The sequence below is a fragment of the Sinocyclocheilus grahami genome, unplaced genomic scaffold (assembly GCF_001515645.1).
Source record: "Sinocyclocheilus grahami isolate Dianchi unplaced genomic scaffold, SAMN03320097.WGS_v1.1 scaffold13.1, whole genome shotgun sequence".
Classification (NCBI taxonomy): domain Eukaryota; kingdom Metazoa; phylum Chordata; class Actinopteri; order Cypriniformes; family Cyprinidae; genus Sinocyclocheilus; species Sinocyclocheilus grahami.
In genome coordinates, this window is record NW_015505192.1 from 1,410,256 (window position 1) to 1,430,647 (window position 20,392).

The 20,392-nt window shown below is 36.8% G+C and overlaps 1 protein-coding gene across 1 annotated transcript in view; it reads right to left on the reverse strand.

The window, feature by feature from the left end:
• Positions 1-17,232, reverse strand: part of LOC107599612 (copine-9) — a 43,702-nt gene extending 26,470 nt beyond the window's left edge. The window contains exons 1-7 of the mRNA XM_016291267.1: positions 16,958-17,232; positions 11,532-11,572; positions 8,008-8,054; positions 3,809-3,912; positions 3,649-3,688; positions 3,527-3,529; positions 3,005-3,081 (exon numbers count right to left, since the gene is read on the reverse strand). Of these exons, the coding sequence (XP_016146753.1) occupies positions 3,005-3,081; positions 3,527-3,529; positions 3,649-3,688; positions 3,809-3,912; positions 8,008-8,054; positions 11,532-11,572; positions 16,958-17,034 (389 nt within the window). The 5' untranslated portion in view covers positions 17,035-17,232. The remainder of the gene's footprint in view (positions 1-3,004; positions 3,082-3,526; positions 3,530-3,648; positions 3,689-3,808; positions 3,913-8,007; positions 8,055-11,531; positions 11,573-16,957) is intronic.
• Positions 17,233-20,392: the final 3,160 nt, after the last annotated feature.

A 20,392-nucleotide genomic window follows, 5' to 3' on the forward strand; every position in this document is an offset into this window, starting at 1 on the left:
AACAAGTATATTTTCAATGCAGAAGAGATGTCTAATGTGTCACAGATCTATGAAACATCTGTAGTGTACTGAACATGTAAATATTTTCCATGCAATGGAGTGTGAAAATCCATTTCAGCTAGTGATGTCTAAGTGTGATAGCCATCAGAACACTGACTGTACTGTAGTGTGTTTGGAAGTTTATCTGGACACACTTCACCCTCATACATCTCAGTATAAACCTGTGACAGCGCTGCTACTATGATGAATGTCTCCAACACCGAGGGTATTTTCACAGAAAATGTCATGCTTTCTTTTTAGCTAATTAGAAGCTCAGTTTGTGTGTGTGTGTGTGTGTGTGTGTATGCATGTGTGGCAGGGGGTAGAGAGTTAAATTGCAAATTATGTATGAAATAGATTGATCGTGTGTGTAAAAAAACACATGGGTGTAACATTAGGTAATTTGTTTTTCAGCAGTGACCAATGACAAATTACCCACCTTCTGGTGGAGTAATTCTTCCTACCTGCGTGGCGAGACGTATTTTAGGAGCTGATTTGAAATATTTTCAATACTCATACATGCCAAATAGATTGCATTCAGTGACAATTTAAAACCCCGAGCTGAAACATTGACACCCAGTCTTGTTATTGTACAGCATTTTCAATTCTCTCATCTCAAACATTCCTGGACCGAAACCAGGTTGTCTAAAAATATTTTGCTCAGCCTGACAGTATATGGCTCTCTTTTATCCATGCACATTTTCTCCACAAATCCACCACACTCACATGTGGAAATGAGGCTGGAGAAAAATCAAGCCCGAAGGGCCCCTGAATATGGCGCGGACCCTCAAATCCCCATCTCCGAACATCCCGTGGCATCTCTCGTCCGTAGGACTCCCTGGCCTTATCTTGCGAAAACAGAGGGAATTAGATGCATTTGCCCAAATGCAATAGTATGTAATTGAAAAGCCACTAGTCTTGGTGGGTTGCCATAGAAACCAGCAGGTAATAGAATAGTACCTCTTCCTCCACACTTCCACCCAGTGTGTTACAGTATCTGCCCACAAGCTCTTTAGAGAGACGGGCTGACCTACTAAAATATGCCTATTGCCGCCAACCTTTTTCCTAATTCGCTGCTCGCCGCTTGCACAGCACAGCAGAAAGCGTGACACAAAGGCCAAAAGGAGACGGCCCATTTAGAGTTTTTTGCCCCATGCCGTGTCACCATCAGACGCATTTACAAAAAGCTCCCCATCTACCATGCAGTGATACAGAGCGTGTGCACAGCACCCGTCATGTTCTTCGGGGAAGAAAACCAGCTGCTGGAAGGGACTTACAAACTATTTTTCATGTTCTTAAGGGGTTTAGTCACACTGTCTAGCCATATCTTCAATTTTTTTTTCATTTTGTTTTCTTATTAAAGTGACTTAAAACAACTTATATTCTGATCCCTGAGCCCCATTATGGAAAAGCATGTGAACTTTTAAAAATCATTTTCAGTAACTGATGTAAAGCTGTAAAGAAAAATATAGACATTGAATATAAAAAATTCGTAATTGAAAATAACAACTGGATTAAAGTCACTTAAAACCATTTATATATTCAGATTTCACATGTGCAAGCATTAATCACGTTTTTGCTTCATATCTAGTATTGTCATTATTAACTGAAACTATAAAAAAATTTGTAAGTAAGTAAAGCTGTGAAGTAAAATGTAATTACTACATTAAAAAAACTTGCATTAAACCTAAATGAAAATTACAACTGAAATAAATTAAAGTGACTTAAAACCGCATATATTCATATTTCACATGTGAAAGCAATAATCATGCATTTTTGCGTCTTATCCAAAGCTGTTATTGTTTACTAAAACTATTAAAAATTGTCTTCAGTAATAGAAGTAAAGCTGTAAAGTAAACTTAAGAACCCTAAATGAAAATTACAACTGAAATAAACTGAAGTGACTTGTTCAGATTTTACATGTGAAAGCATTAATCATGTCTATTTGTTACTGTTGACTAAAACTATTAGAAATTGTTTTCAGTAATTGAAATTAACTTGAAATAAAATAAAATAAATATTAGATGAAAACTTAAAAATCTAAACATTTAAATAAAGTTATAGAGTACTTTAGTACTTTATAAAGTACTAAAACTCAAATAAAGCTATATAGAAAAATTAAAAATAAAAACAACAAAAGCACATAACAAAATTACTAAACTAAAATAAAAAAAATAACTGAAATTTCAAAAAATAAAAGCTAATTCTAAATATTAATAAACACTATAATTGTAAATAAATAATACTTAACACTAATGTCATCATATAAAAACAGCATTTGAGGCTTTTGTGAAAATCGCATGTAATTTGCCAAAATCACATATGATTCTGTAAAATGACAAGAAAAATGTGGTTCTTCTGTAAGACCAAATGCAAGCAAATCCCTTTGAAGGCATCGTCCAGACACCCTATTTTGTGCTACTGAAATAGATCGTTGATGTGACCCAGATATGTTGGGACAGTGGCAGCCTGTATCTTAATGTTAAAATGCCACAGTCACCAGAGAGTCATCCTTACTCAAGCCGAAGCTTAATTAGTTGTCCTTTTTAACCCCTCGCCAAAGCTTTTGGGATCTATTCGGGCACAGAACTGCTCTGGATTGATACAGACACAGAAGGTTTGCTATACTGAGAAACCCCAAACAAGCACCTCGACTGCAGTTAAAAGCATCGATTTCACAAGTGCTGTCAAAGAGCTGGAGACCATAAAAGGATTTCGAACCGCAAGCTGCACGAAAAAGACCAATTTATCAACCCTTTTGTCTTATAATCATCGTGAGAGCACTTGCTATATAAATGAGCTCAGCTGGGCCATGCGAGCTAGATGAACTTGTGTCTTCCATGTGGTTAAATCTGTGGCCTGAATAGAGACCCCATAGGATTTGGAGAATTTTTAAAGAACTGTTTCCATGGTACTGTTTCTTCTTCAACATCATATCAATGGTGGAAAATAATCAAAGACTTACGAAAGCACCCGCTCGAGTCTTGACCCAGAGGACCCAATAATCTCTCCTAGAGTGCAGAAAGTCTGGCCGAGGAAGGACTGTGGGAGACAAAACAATGAAGGTAAATCACAGTATTGTGGGGTTCCTGCTCCACAGACACAAATCAGCAGTGACAGTCCTGTCTGGAAAATCTCCGAAAGATGGTATGAGGACTCACCTTGGATACTGTATGTCACTGAGTATAAAGACAGGTGAGGCCTGGCTGATGAAACTCTAAGCAATGGAAGGGGTGAATCAATGGCATGGAAAAAAAGCGAGCGAAAAAAAAGAGAAAAACAACAGAAATACAAGACGAGACTTTGAGAACTACGACAGACTCTTTCATGCAGTTTTTAAAGGACACAGAGGATCTGGGCTTTGAACGTGACACTTTTTTTTAAAAGAATGAGAACTCAAAAAACAAACTGCATTCTCTTCGTAACTATTTTTGGCATGACATAGAAAACAAGCAATGGATAAATTACACTCATTTACAGCTTGTACCTTCTGTCATCCACGTCCATCGTAGCAGAAAAGACATTCAATCAACAGAGTAAAATTGCAGGCATTGCATCGTGACATGTCTATCCATTAGCACATCATGTGAGACATTAAAGTTTGCTTACATATTTTGAGATATTTGAGCTTCTGGAGTCCACATTGTATCTGCATCAAATAAGCAAAAGATTGAAAGTGAAATGGAAGATCATATCTAAAATGCATTTTATCACTGTCTAAGGGTTTTTTCCCCTGAAACTAAAGGAGGAAGTGTTGTCATCCACTTACACGTCAAACCGAAGGTTCTGCTTTTCTTCAAAGAAGTAATCCAAGACAAATTTCCTCACAAAGTCCGGGTTCAGAGTGTTGTCAATCACTTCTGTTCGACCAAACTAAACAAGATTGAAAGATGCATCATTAGATTAAATGTTTTCATGGCAAGATAATAAAAATATAATACATAAAGGTCATTCTCCACAAACTGGGTACAAAATAAATAATTAGTGAAAGAACATGCTTAACCTTGTCAGAAGGTCAAACCAAATACCTAGAAATAATACCATAAATTGTGATGTTATTTTAAAACATTTTACAGCAATAATTTTACATGAGATTTGCAATATTTCTAAACCTGTTGCTAAAATTTGGGGTACATAAATACAGCTTAAAAAAACTGAATTGTGTGATTGTTATATATATATTTTTTTTAAACACACATTTTAAAATGACAAAAAAAACAAAAAAATGTTTAATCATATTGAACGACACCAGCATGGCTTACAGAGCTGTATGGAAGTCCATTTCCACCATGGAATATAAAAAGGTAACTGTGACTTTTTATCTCATAATTCTGCCTTTTTTCTTACAATTCTGAGTTTATATCTCACAATTCTGACTTTTTTCAGAATTTTTCAGAATTGAGACATATAAACTCAAAATTGTGAGATATAGACTTCCAATTCTGAGAATAAGTCAAAATTGTGAGTTTACAGCTCGCAATTGTTTTTTGTTTCCCCCACAACATTTTTTTCTCTTTTCTGTTTCTCAAAAATGCAATAATCAAAGTCAGAATTGTGTGATATAAACTCAGAATTGTGAAAAAAAGTCAAAATTTCCTCTTTTATTTTTGTATTCAATGGTGAAATCAGGCTCCCATTGAGTTAATATGCTTAACATTATAATGTAGTTAATGTAATAAAACCTATTATTTTGACTTTTTCTTGCCAAAATTTGTACACAGTAAAGAAGAATATATATTCCCTTTTATAAACACCACTATCCTTTAATGAAACATGATACTTGAGATTAATAGAACAGAAAAGCATAAAAGAAGCTAATATTATCCACTCAGCTGTATGTAAAATCTGCACAAAAGGAATTACTGATGTGCCAAAGCATAATAACAGTTGCTATGATCATATTTTCATGATCAGAAGCAAAATCAGCCCTCAGACTTCCCTTCTCTCAGCAGACTCAACAGCAGCCTGAGCTCTGCATGAATGTGGGGCAGGAATAGCAGCTCAGTGTGAGCTCGTACAGCTTCCTACCAACATACACATCCCTGAAGCAATCAGACAGTAATTCCCATTGGGCAGGAGTCCTTGGTGGAGCTCACCGATGGCACAGAGTAATGAACTATTGATTCCTAACTCAGATTCAGACCCAAGATCATGTTCTCAACACCCCAGACACATAATCCCACCTATCAACTTAGTATCCACGCTTTCCATTATCTGCTCCTGGAGAAGTTCCTGGAGCCGATCGGTCCTTGACCGTTGGTTGCTGCATTATCTGTTTAGGGGAGCTGGCTGTTTATAATGCAGTTGCTATGCATGCTTTTGGAGGTACTTGTAATGTGAGTGGGCACTTGAGTGTTGATATGCATGCGGAGAAAGCCACTGGTCCAGATACACAGCAGCTATATAAAAGTACAGTGAATATTTCATGATGCCATCTGGAGAGCGAGATATCTCTAGAGAAGTCCAGAGCGCTCATTGCATTCCTCAAATTTACCATAGCAAACTACTGTTTTTTTTTCCAACACTCAATATGAGACTTTCCCAGAGACTACTGATTCCTCAAATCCTGGCAAGGTGGTGGAATACAGTTAGTAGCTGCATTTACAATTCTGTCAAAAGGGTCATTTTAGGAAAACACAGAGGCAAAAAGTACAAAAGCACAGCCAGATGGACCGTTCAGCACTTACTGGAAATATGCTGAAAAATACCAATTCTTTGCTTCTATCTATTTAGCATGGCATAATAATTTCTGTAATTCCAACTACATTCTGCATAATAATTTCTGTAATTTCTACTACGTTCTACTACACTGCATAATAATTTCTGTAATTTCTATTTAATTTCATTAAATCAGATTTACTGTATGTGCTTATTTGTTTAAATAATTTGGGTTCTAAAATGTCTGTTATTCAGAATTAGGTTACAGTTGGGAAAATGATTTAAATGTTTTTGAAAGAAGTCTCTTATGCTCACCAAGGCTGTCTATTTGATCAAAAATACAGTAAAAGGCTAATATTATGAAACATTATTACAATTTAAAATAACTGCTTTCTATTTGAATATATTTTAAAATGTAAACATTTCTTATTATTATCAATGTTGAAAACAGTTATGCAGCTTAATATTTTTTGTGGATTTTCATGGATTTTCTGTTTTTCAGGATTCTTTGAATAATAGAAAGTTCAAAAGAACAGCATTTATTTTAAATAGAAATCTTTTGTAAGATTATAAATGTTTTTACTGTCACCGTTGATCAATTTATTGTCTCCTTTGCTGAATAAAAGTATTAATTTCTGGAAAAAAATCTTACTGAACAAAGTTTTGAACGTTATTTTATATGTAGATATAAATACATTCAATATAGTAATATTGAATGTTTTATTCATGTTTGTAATTAAAACCTTCTGCAAGTTTATGGATAGGCCTACTGTTTCTAAAAGAAAGAATCTCATGAGATTCATCTGGAAGGAAAATAAAAGAATGCACATACTAAAAGAAAAAGAAAAAAAACGATCATCCACACACGAGCAGATAGAGGAGGAGGATGGAGGAGAATATCGACTGATAAGACACAATCTGATGATAAGCAGAACAAAAAAAAAAAAAAAAAAAAAAAAAAACTTCATGTGGATCCAAAAGTCCAACAATGGATCACGTCAACATAACTGCATATTGTGTCCTGATTGCAGCTCCTATAGTTGTGGCCATGGGCAACATTTGACTCTTGAGTCAGGGGGGCCAAGAAAAAAAATATATAAATGAAATTTTTTTTTCGGATGAAAGCATCACAACAATGCCCTAGCAGCCCTACCTTATTGCAACGCATCAAAGCAGTCAATCCAACACAGTCAAGAATAACTTAAAGAGGTTGCCACCGTTTAGTAAACTGTGAACTAGCTTTGGCTCTTCCTGCTGACTTGAATGGTGATGCTTCCAGTTTGTCAGTTGATGGCCTTTCATTTTTAACCAGAAATATGCACGCTGCTTTTCTGATGTTCACTGAAGTTTTCCGTGCCTTTTTCCCGTGTCACTTGAAATGTTTTCATTTTGAATCGTTGTTACACGTGAGGAAAAAATAAACGATCAGTTGTGGGACTATATTCTGTCATAAATCGCATACCATTCATTGCTGAACTTTCTACCGTCTGTTACTGGAAATGGAATTAAATTACTGGTTGATATGTCCCGATCTCAATAAAGTTTACACAAGCTTTTGGTCCGTGAATTAGATCTCGCTCGGGTCGCGCACTGTCTGTGGAGGTTTGCCCAGGACCGGTTCCAGAATTAAATCAACATATTTTATGTTCCATCCATTGCCAATCACTGCTATTTCGAGAGTGAATCCCGCATAGATATGCGGATGTCAATCCCGAAACTTTGCAGGGTGTAGCCTGTGTGTCCGAAAAATGAAAGTTTCATACAAATTCTGATGGATTATACCCTAGAAAGTGCGCAAAGCTCGCTTCCTTTATCACTAGTGTCACTCATCTTCGTTCATCGCAATCTTACAAAGTTCCGTTATAATCAATGAGGCTCTCTAAACTGCACAATGAATCTCTTACATCGTGTCTGCAATGCGATGATTCACGAGCGTGCAAAACTGCACATAAAAACTTTTACGTTTTTTTAAGCGGCGCTTTCAGCGGTGAGTGTGAATTCTGACAAAACGTTTCTGATTGGCCACTGCATTTAAGAAATCAACAGATTTGTCTGTGATTGGTTACATTGCTCAACGCTGCAAAAACACGTTGAGGGTATTTAGCGCTTGGCTAAGCGCTCCAATTGCAACGGGGCCAACATCAGGGATTCCATGACTAACAATTTGTCGCCCCTAATGTTGCCCATGGTTGTGGCCAATGGACCATGTTAATAATAATAATAATAATAATACCAATTTTCAAAAGGCTAAAAACGAACATGCTGAGCAGTATATGTTCTGCTCATATATACCATAAAAAGCATACTAACCTCTCTCCACTCCTTAGTACCAATTCCTTGAACATACAACACAATCACTGTGGAGAGAAAATGGGAAAATAATGGTCAAACACAGAGAGAAACAATCGATAAAAACACTTACAACATGTGCACAGTGAGTTTCCTTAAATTAAGCTAATGGAGATGCTTTTCTGAGAGCTTCATCTTATCATCTAAATTAGAAAATGGCTTGAAAAAGTGCCTACTTCATGGGATGTGACCAGTATGGAGTATTAGTCCAAACTCCAGGCCTGTTAAGTCTAAGTGTGGAGCAGCAGGTGTGAGAAGCTAACTCATCAATTACTTCACTGAATCATTCAAGAGGAGTCCAAACAGGAAGAGTTCTGACCAAAAAACGGACTGCAGCTCTATGGGTGGTAGTTTGAGAAGATGTCAGAAATGTCTTAATGAGAAAATATTCCAGCCAGCAGGAATATGATGAGGAATATGAAAATTCAAGCATGACCAATCTGGACTTGAACCTTCGCTCTACAATCTGCTCACAAACTTCATGCTATCACCAGAAGATTTGTGGGAGAGCAATAAGTTGTGAATCTCACTGGGGGAAAAATATTTTTTAACAAAAGAAAAGAAAAAGGAACTAGTAAGAATAACTAATAAGAAAAATAAATAATATTGTTACTTCTAAACATTCTATATATATATATATATATGTTCTGCAAAGAAGAGTGGGTCTAGTCTGCAAAGTCTAGATCTGCAAAGTTAGTAGAGACAGAGACATATCCCAACAGACTAAAGGCTGTAATTAAAGCAAAAGGTGGTTCAACAAAATACTGACAGAATGGGTGATCCTTTTTCCAACTCAGTGATTGTTTTCGAATTTTTTTCTGACATGTTGGTGTTATATCTTTCACTTGGATGTTATAAGTTGCACTGAGTAAATACAGCTGGATGAAACAAAAAATGTGTCTTTCTTCATTTCAGGCTACAAAGCAACAAAATGTGATTATTTTTAAAGGGGGGGTGATTCTTTTCTATACCCACTGTAAATAAGTATCCTGTTAATTATGTCAGTTAACACTCAATAGACACAAATGGCTTTCCCCCCTGAGAATGGCCCAGGAATTTAGACATAAACTAGCCAAACAAAATCACTCCAAAATAGCATTTCTTGTTTTTCAAGATGCAAATGTTACTCGAAGCAAGGCATTACGAATGCATAATCTCTCTGTTGCACTGAACAAAATGAGACTGACCACATTCATTATTTTCAACTCCTTGAAAAATCTGCAGTAACTATACTGGGCCGGCTAATGTTTAACGATTTCCCATAAATTACATGGAACAATCATCAGAGCACAAAAAGCATTTCAGAAAGAGTAGAGACACCTATTCCTATGACCTTTGGCAGATCAACCGAGGAACAGATTTAGAATCAATCTCAGTGCAAATTATGGTAACTCAGATGTCAGTCAAGCGTTTGATTGCTGTGAGCATTAGGGTGAAGGATTAACAAATGTTATAATTTTGGCTTCTCTGACTAAGGCAGGTTTAAAAAGGCAAGTTTTTTCAACTCAGAGATTACTTTGGAAGGAAAGTAGTTTCTTTGATACTACTAGAAAAAGCAGTAGGAAAAAAGACATGTCCTAAGGGTACAACACTTTCAGCAATAGCTTCACATACTAAATAGCCATGAATAACTCATCTGAAACCTTCCCACTTGTTTTCAAGGCAACAGCAAAATAACTCATGTGAATAGCATTCATGGCTATTGACATCATTTGGGAAGAGAAAATGCTTTGTGTTTCTGTTCAGTGATTGACCCTCTGAGAGAGAAATATAAAAAACTTTGAATAATGCAGTATTAAAATATGATCATATTATCATGCAAGATGACCATTTTATTACCCTTAAGAATAGTAAATACAACTCAGTCAGAATTATTATATGCTCATTAGTCAATCAAGAAAATCAAAAAGCTCTAAATGAATATGTAAATGCTACATTTCAAATGCAAGTTATATTAAAGGTTATGCATGCAGACGTTTGAGACTACAGACAAGTTTTTAAAAAATAGTTTCCTGAATACTGCGCAGTACACAATGTGCTCTGCCTATTTTTTTTTTAAATAGTTATAACATATTAAAATGACAGTGTTGACATATGACCACATCACATTTCATATTTAGCTCAGCAAAGAGGTACTCAGCTATTATGTGTTAAAATAAAAAATACATAGAATAATAAAAATTAAAACAATTATTTTAAATATTAAATCAATTGTTTTATATTATATAATATTAATATTAAATATAAAATTAAAAATAGGTCAAGCAAGTGAAAAAAGTCCCGTTCAATATACAGTACCGTGAAAAATTCTTATTTTTTTTATGTTTTGATTTATTAGATCGCCGCTGATTTGACAATTGTGGGGCCGCCTGTCAGCGGTTATTGGATGCTCAGCTGGAAGTTCTTTTAAAACACCTCTTCCGCCATCCAGAAGTGATCTGATTAATGATCCGAGTCTTATTTGTTTACTGCGTCTTACCCCTAGCAGACGTAATACTTTTGCTTTACTATGTCAGTAGAAAATATCAGTTCAAACATTAATTTTGCCATTAATTGTTATAATCCAGTAAGATTTTTGTATGCACAAGGAGTTTGACAACAACCAATGCTCCACACAGAGATCTGATCTCACCATCATCCAGTCTGTCTGGGATTACATGAAGCAGAAAAAACAAGAAGAAAAAAAAATGAGACCGACTAAATCCAGAAGAAAAGCGACAACATCTCCAAGACACCTGAAGAATCCTACATGCAAAGCTACAGAACCGTGAAAAGTTTTAGGCACTTGTGTAAAAATGCTGTAAAGTGATGATGCTTTCAAAAATAATGTCATAAATTTATGTTATGTATTAATTAACTTCTATTAACTAAATCAAATCAATATTTGGTGTGACCAACCTTTGCGTTTAAAACAGCTTTTGTCCTAGGTACACTTGTGCATAGTTTTTCAGGTAGCTTTGTAGGAAGGTTTCTTCTAGCATCTTGGAGACATTGCCACAGTTCTACTGGATTTAGTCTGTCTCAGTTTTTTTCTGTTTCTTCAAGAAATTCCAGACGGACTGGATGATGGTGAGATCAGATCTCTGTGTGGAGCACTGGCTGCTGTCAGACTCTCTATGCATAAAAAATCTCACAATTAATGGCAAATGGAAAGTTTGGAAATGTAAACTGATATTTCCAGCTGGCACACTAAAGCAAAATATAGAAATAACTGGCTTAAACCATTTTTTGTTGGTGAAAATCCTAATGGTCTAAGACTTTGCACAGTACTGTATATACAGTACAGTATGTGTGTGTGCATGTTGTATATGTTTTGGCAAAATAATAGGTTATCCAGGTATTCCATGCATACAGAAAATCTGCATACTGTGCATATCTAATGCATAAATAGCAGGAGTATTATGATAATGTATTATTCAAAACTATCTACAGACTGCTTGTGTCAAGCCTCACAATAAAAAGCAGTCACTAAAATCAGGACTTACCTGGCGCTGACCTTGAGAAGGTATCAACATCCAGCAAATTCCTGAAGAAACAGAAAAACAGATATGTTCAAGCACAACACAGACCGAACAAAATAATTGCTGGCAATAATAAACCAACAAAACCTATCAAGAGGAGATTGTTTTATTGTGCTTACAACCGATGGTTGCACAGAAACAAAAGCAGCTTCTATGTTTGTCCTATGTGAACAAAGAGACTCATTGATGCTCAGGTCAGAGCAGGCTCGAATTTCCTCCAGCCAAACATCAATAACGAAGGTCATGAACACTTCAAGTACACATGAAATCAAAACTGACCCTATTTACTTTATTATTCTTATTAAGAATGCAGTTGCCTTGTGTTCTTTTAGTGGAAAACATGTATTTAGCATTTAACCACATTTTTAACTGACTTGATAACAATAGTTTCCTCTGAAAATAAAATAAATACAATTCAAATCATTTCTGATAAATAAATAAAAAATATCTCCAGATAATTATCAACATGTATAATGAACTACACTGAAATGTTTTGTCAGCAATATATCTTACTCTATTGACTTTTTAATGCATGTCTCTGGTCTTATTGTGCATGATTCATTAGGCATTCCATTATAAAGAAAAAATAATTTGTCTTCATATCTTATATGCTGTTCTTCAAAATGACTTTCCTTTACAAATAAATTATTACTTTTCAATCAGCTTTCACAATCCTATCAATTCCCACTTGATAAAATCAAGTCTCATCCTACATTTTCCTCATTCCATATCTTGTTTCAATTCAAAATGCATCCCGCTACAGAAGTTAAATGGGTTGTGAACAGCATTTCAAATTGACCTTAACTCTGTCAACAGAAATATATTTTAACAAAGACTGCTGATAAAAAGTAATGTTTCATAACTGCTCCGAATGCAACAGCATCTATTTAACATTTGAGTTTCCATCCATCAGTCTGTTATTGGTCTCTGACGGTGCATTTAAATTTAAAGACCAGACTGCGTTGAAATGGACATGATGGATGGCCAGTAACAGGAACCCATAGATATTCTCTCACAGGAGAATTGTGTTTGTGGAATAAATAGATAGAGGAATAGAAGAAAGGCTAGGGAAGTACAGCAGAGAGCACATTAATCCATCCAACTGAGCAGAGAATCGATTCCATCTCTAGTCTGCAGGATGCGGCTCTGAGCAACAGGAGGTATTGCCTGACATCTGGTGTGACGCCAGCTGTGACGTTTTAAACCCGAATAAATGGGTCCTGGAGCTCTGGCATCTCAACAGGGAGCGCTTTCACGTCCACCGTACTTAGGGGGATCCCTTGACATACCGTGTGGCTTCGGTTGTTGGGTTTTAGGTGATGACCTTGATCAGAATAGCACGGGAAGAACACACTGCAAACTTCCTACTTATGCATTTCACCTCCATTGTGGCTGGGAATATTCATCGACACACATTACATTAGTCAAACATATGAATTTTATTACTGGATGTAATAAAACCATCTAGCCAGCCAGTAACTTCCAAATCAGGTCACCGTACTTAGGGGGATCCCTTGACATACCGTGTGGCTTCGGTTGTTGGGTTTTAGGTGATGACCTTGATCAGAATAACACGGGAAGAACACACTGCAAACTTCCTACTTATGCATTTCACCTCCATTGTGGCTGGGAATATTCATCGACACACATTACATTAGTCAAACATATGGATGTAATAAAACCATCTAGCCAGCCAGTAACTTCCAAATCAGGTTATGAAGATTAGTTGATGTATAATTAAAACTTTGGCGCACTCAAAAAGAGCCCAGTAGACCTACATATCTGTAGCCTGCTCTCTTCGTTTTAAACAAGACACCATCAAATCTTCACTCAAAGTTCAATTGATTAACGGTACTGTACAGAATTTTCCTTTCTGATGAGTCATACGTTCAAAAAAATATACAGAGAGAATGTTTTCCTTTGCTTCTCGAAACATGATGGAAAAGACAGGAATTTACAAGCTTTCCCTGGCAAAGGCAACAGATCCTTTAAGATCTCCGGGTCGGAGAGTCTTCAACACATTCCCTCGTTCTGGTTTCCCTCCAGACTCTCCCTTATCGAGTGACACGACGGCATCTGCTGCAATCTGTGTTGACAGTGACAAACAACCTTGATGAATTGGCTTCCCCCGTGAACAGCTTCCACAATTTGCCGGCATAATGCAGTGACAGAAAGACACTCTTTCACTAACTTGTTGCCTTGCAAAGTGGAATCAGTTTTGAACACTCGTATGTGACTTCATAATAGATTGAAGTTGTCCTGTGGAGTTTTGAATATGGATAAAGCCATCAAAACTGTAATTGCTGGTTGCTTTCATCGCTAATTCCTATATAAAAGCACAGTTAATATGCAAAACGCTAATTAAATATGGCCAAAAGTATGTGGACACCAAATACAAAAAGCTGATGCTAAAATTCACAGGGCCTGGGACATCATGAGTGGGCTGCCTCTCACCAAGGTCCTATGAGTAGGCTACACCATTGAGGGCCTTGGTGGGCAACAAACTGTTCTAACAAAGTTAGAAACACAGAATTCTCTAGAATTGCATGGAGTAAAATTACAACCCAGGCTCATTGGAAAAGCATGCCTGTGGCAACATTTTAGCAAAACGATATTACGTTGCTTCCAGTATGTTTCGCGACACTTTCAAAGTGAAGTGTTCAGTGAATGGTGCTAAAAGTGTGTTCATGACAGATGAACGTGAATCTGGCAGGTTTTTTTATGTTGGTTGTTATACATATTGCTGCAGTCTAGAAATATCCAGGGAGTGGTGCTGAAAGGTTAACTGGGTTTGAAAATAATGTACCACCTACACTCAATCTAACCGATAGTATTAACAAAAGCAAATGCAACGTGAAAACGTTTTAGCTTGATTCTAAAGTCTTTGAGCTCTTTTATTGTGACTCGTGTTTCGTGAGACACTCAACTTCGCAACTGCAATGCTGTACCAGGTGTGATACCCAGCAAGTTTACTACACCAGAAAAGCCATTTATATGGAGCTGGTGGTGCATACGTCAAAATGTATTAGTTTACAAATCATGCACCATTGTAAAAGTATTTTGAGATAATAGCATAGTATTGTGCAAGAAAATGTGTGAAAGTCTTCATTATCTGATAATCTGCACTGTAAACAATGTGTGTGACAAGGAATAAAAGTTCTTGATGTTTTACTGCCACTAGTAGGCATTTCATGCAGTGAATTGTTTATATAGGTATGCTTTTGGAGTTCTACAAAAATCTAGGTAGAAACATGTTTTTTTTTTACCTAGATTGTAAAATGTATTCACCCAAATATTTTAATTCCGTCATCAATTACTCCCTCATGCAATTACAAACCTGTATGGCGTTCTTCTTTCTGCAGAACACAATAGATGATATTTTGAAAAATAATTGTTCGTTTCTTAAACCAGATGAGATGAGAACTTTTTCACTGAAGAAAGCAATATAGGTGACTCATATTTTAGCAGGAAGCCATGGTTTGAAGTTTGCTTATTGCTTCACAAGACGTTAACTGATGCACTGGAGTCGTGTGGATTATTGTGATGTTTTTTTATCAGCTGTTTGGACTCTCATTCTGACGGCACCCATTCACTGCAGAGGATCCATTGGTGAGCAAGTGATGTAATTCTAAATTTCTCCAAACCGGTTCCAATGAATAAACAAACTCATATACTATGGGAGTGGGCCACAGGATGGCCTGATGACAACTAAAATTTCAGCAAATTAAAAATTTTGGGTGAACTATTTCCCTTTAATAGAATTTGAAGAGGATGCCCATATACTTTCAACCATGCAGTGTATTAAGTCCACAAACTCAAGCCATTTGTACCCTGTCCTGCTACACTTTTTTTTACCACTGAGATGTCATACCACAAGACACTGCCTCAAAGTGAAGCAGAAACCCATTGGGCATCTAGAAGCGGAGCGTATTTCGTTGCTGTCATTTTTTGTTGCTTTCATTTTTCATAAATCCTGATCTGTTGCATTCATATCCCAGCAGGCTACTATGAAATATGTACCATGAGGTACCACTTGCTCCATTTTCTTGCCCCCGTCTTCCACCTCAGCCAAATTACTGCTGAAGACTCAGCGGGCAGAGCCTGGCGGCCGCAGATGTGCCGCATGTATAAAGAGACCTCCCTTGGATATCTGGGCAAGCAGTGTCTGAAGTGAAGGCTTTATGCAAACACACAGACAGCATCAGCAGTCTACACATTCATTATTCAGGAAAGAGTCTGTGCTGTTGTTTGTTGCCAGTGGTGTCTGTTCAACAAGGAGAGAACAGTCCAGAGGGACACAGCGAGGGAAGAGGTCAGCCAGGCATTAAAAAAAGGTCGCCCTTTATTTCACAGATTAAACTGTGATTTTAGATTATATAAGTGTTTGTTTAATTTACGTTTTATGAAAAGCAACAAATCATAAAATGCAAAACACTCAAAACCTGTAGCTAAAAATCATTTCTTCAGGCAGCAAAGGCTTGACATGCAGCATAAGACAATTACCAGCTATATTTAACATGAAAGTTAAGCACAAATAGACAACAAAAATTAAATATGACTCAAAGATCAACATAATCATGATATCTACTCCCAGAAATCACGTATGACCATAAGGGGTCAAAAATGCACCTACAACGGCCAAAAATGCCGTCTAGGTAGGGAACTCGTTCGATTTTGAGACACAGTCTGCAAGTCATGAATGCAAGTAGACAAACAGATTCGCCTAAAACCCTTATAAAATGTGGTAAAAGCATGGTACTGTAATGCTTACATACATATATATATATATATATATATATAACCAAACATAGATTTACCTAATGTAAAAGTTAATGACCTGGAAAATAGAAAAAAAAAATCTGAACACTTTTCTGAATATTAGGGAGACTTGTCCCTTTCATTGGTTATGTAAAAAGTAGCAAGTAACATGGTACTGACATGTTTTTTTGACACGTACCATGGTATTATCATCACTGACTGTACCACAGTACTGCCACAGAACTGTTTTGTAAGGTTATGGTTGTTGCTGCCCTATATACCATGGTGCTGAAAGATTACCATATTCATGTACCATGGTATTTATACGGAACTCGAATTCCCCTCAAGCAAGAGTGATGCGTGTCTCACAACAGATACAAAGGCTATACCAACATTTTCCCAATACTTTGTTTTTTGCTGAACTCCTCAGTCGCCTGTGTGTATACATTTTAAGACGCTTGGTTTAATGGCATCTTCAAAATTACCAAATTCAAATATATTTTAAGTTTGTTTTTTTTTTCCAATGAACAAAGAATATGCACAGCAAAAACGAAGAGAAAAGGCACAATGCTTTTAAGACGTACCGAATTTTGAACTGAAGTAATATTATAATAAGCGATATTCCCTCTTACCTGCACGAGACGGTGATCTCTATTTTGGTGGCAGGTACGCTGCTGTTTAACGGGTCAAACTCCCCGATAGATGCCATATTGCAGCTCCTCGGGAGTTTGGGTTAAGTCTTCAAATGACTCCAAAATCTGGGTCTCACTCGTCTCAGGCGTCACACGTGCAATATAGCCCACCAAACTGGCGCAGAGATGCGGCTTTCCTTACAATTTGGGCAGAGCGAGCATCATCGGACCGTTTGAGTCTGACCCCCTCGCGCACCTGAGGAGACAGCGCGCGTTTGATCCGCAGGTAGGTTAGAGTCTGACTGGACCTCCTCTCGCCCTCCCTCAGCGAGGACACTCCGACTCCGCTTTGAAAACTTAAATTGAAAACATCCATTTTTAATATTACAGAAGCCATACAATATTTATGAGATGTGGTGTCAGATATGGATCAAACCTTTGGGGACGTTTAATCTATTGATGTGGGGAAACGTTTTGTCAAATATACAGTTTTCCAAACGCCCACGGCTTTTAAAATCCGGTTGAGCTGTGGTAAACGTCGATGTTGCGCAGTATACATAAAAAAAAAATACTCAAGTATTCCTCAGCACCACATGGCAATACACGAGTTATGAATCCGAAAGCGCTATGGCTGTGTCTCAAAATCTAGTGAGCTGTCTGCATAAACAGCATTAAATGTTCGATTTACACGTCTAAGCGTATCCATGTTGTTCAAAAATGGTCTAAATTAACAAAAATGCACCAAATAATTTTTTTTAAGTACCATAATGCACGAAAACGGTCATCGCTCATACAAAAGCACTATTGTATTTTATATTAATAAATTAGTTACTATTGTTTTGCTGGTAGCCTAAATTAGACATTGGTTTGGTCTCCAAATCTAGCGAGCTGCCAAAATAAATAGCATTTTTGGCCATCAAATGTTCGATTTAAACGTCTGAAGGCACCTCATCCTCAAAAATGCTGATAACAAAAAAGTAGGACACCATAAATATAGCCTACATTCCATATTACCGTTGTACACTAAAACGGTAATCATTCACTATATCAAAGGACCATTTTATTTATTTATGAGACGGGCATTTTTTTTAATAGCAATGAATTTGTTGTTATGACAATAAATCAGAAACGGCTTTGGTTTTGTCTCAAAATCTAGTGATCGGTCTACTTAGAAAGCAATCTTGGGCATAATATGGTCAAATGTGTGCTTAAGTTGCTCAAAAATACAGTCTAAACTATTTAAGTAAAATTAAATAAACATACAAATAATGGAATGGCATGATTAAAAATGAAATCTTTCAGTACATCAAAGTAGCTTGATATATTATTGATATATCATCATTACCATAGCATGATACCTTAACAGTACTTTTTAGAAGGAGAAATTTACCCAACATTTGAACTATCAAAATGTTTGATTCAAAAGTATAAATGCACGTTACCCAAAAATGGTACACTAACAATAACCAACTGTGGTGCATGCATTTACATTTAAAAAACAAAAACAAAAAAAGAAATAAAACATTTTTAAAAAATTGTATTACTATGATACTGTGTCACAGCAACTACAGAAATATTAAAGAACGTCTCCAAAACTACACAGTATGTATGTGTATGTATATATAGCACCATAGTGCCACTTTTAAATAAAAAAAAACTTAGTAGTGCCATTGCATTTATTTATTTTTTTTTGTAATTGAATCCCCTTTGGTCAGTTTGATTTGAGTTTCCAACCATCTTCAAAGTGACCAGACTTTTAACCTTAATTTTAATAAAACTCTGGTGCCCTGCGGGAAGATAGAATACTGTTATATCTTCTAGACGCTTTCCCTAACGGCTAGTGATGGGCAGTATTGCTGCAGCGCTCCTCGATTGCTTTCGGGAGATGGCACATTGAACCTCTTGGCCAGAAAAGAAAGGGAGAGTGTGTGAATGGGGACAGGGTGGGGGGAGAAAAACAGAGTTTGCATATGTTCCCATTTGGTTACCCAGCCAGCGAGCAAGCGAGCCCTCGGATGAGAGGAACCTCTCTAACGGAAGCAATCTACAGGGAAATTTAATTGTCCTTTGAGGTGAATCTCTGCTCAGCTTTCCAGTCACAAACTCAAAGCAAGACATGGATAGGGAAACGGGGTGTGGGAGACTCTCATTACACCTGCATACAAAAGACCGCCTGTGTCCCGCCGTCCTTGAGATGCCAGAAACCTACAGCTTCAGAGAAGAAATGAAAATACACAGCAAGTTACACAATATGCTCATTAGTGATGTGTCAGTCACGGTGACAGTTCATGTATTGTTGTTCTAGAGGAGCAAAATACAGATATAAAATCGTACTGAATATAAGACATGACTAAATAAATTGGACCTGCCATAAGGATGTTCCAGCTTTCCCTCCTCCTGTGAAGGCAGTATCACGATCCTCAATCCTGAAACCTGGGGTTCAGGTTGTGAAGAAACTCCTGCCCTAAAGTATTCAAATTTGACATGAAAAGCACAGACCAGTGGCCGATAAACCAGGAGTAAAAATTCCCATGGACTTGTATTAAAGAAGGGACCGTAATATCAGCAAGCAACCAGCCAAACACACCAACCACAAAGCAATACATTAAAATCCATTAGTGCACCTTAGCAACCATGTAGCCATGCCATTCTGGAGGTGACTTCTGCAGGAGCAAATACCCACTTTCTCAACTGCCTGGTTATTTAGTCACAAAATGCAACTATATTATCGGCTATATTAACGGCTCTTTAATTAAAGTTGTTAGTATGCCCAATTTAACCTGCATACATACACTCACATAGCACAATATACTGTACACTATATCGCAAATCTCAACTGTCTGGTTGCATGTATCATCACAAAATGTAAACTATATTATCTTATTATCTGCCAAATATGACTATAAATCATGAAGATATTACGATAATATAAACATTAAAGGAACAGTTTATCCAAAAATGAAAATTTGCTGAAAATGTACTCACCCTCAGGCCATCCAAGATGTAGATGAGTTTGTTTCTTCATCAGAACGGATTTGGAGAAATTGATTTTATTTAGAACCGTTTTTTCTTGTAAATCGTACTCGACCTGTGCATATTTGTCTCCCGATTCAAACGAGATGACTTTTTCACATCTTGTTGAATTTGTTTCTTACAAACACACAGCTTTTTGCTTTACAAGACGTTAACTGATGGACTGGAGTGGATTACGGTGGTGTTTTTATCAGCTGTTTGGACTCTCATTCTGACGGCAACCATTCACTGCAGAGGATCAACTGGTGAGCAAGTGATTTAGTGTTTAGCCTGAGGGTGAGGAAATGTTACGCAAATTTTTATTTTTGTGTCAACTATTCCTTTAACAAAGATTTTCTGTAAAGAAGAAAAAATTACTTGACTTTCCGTTCAGAACCAACCCCCCCCCCCCCCACCACCCAT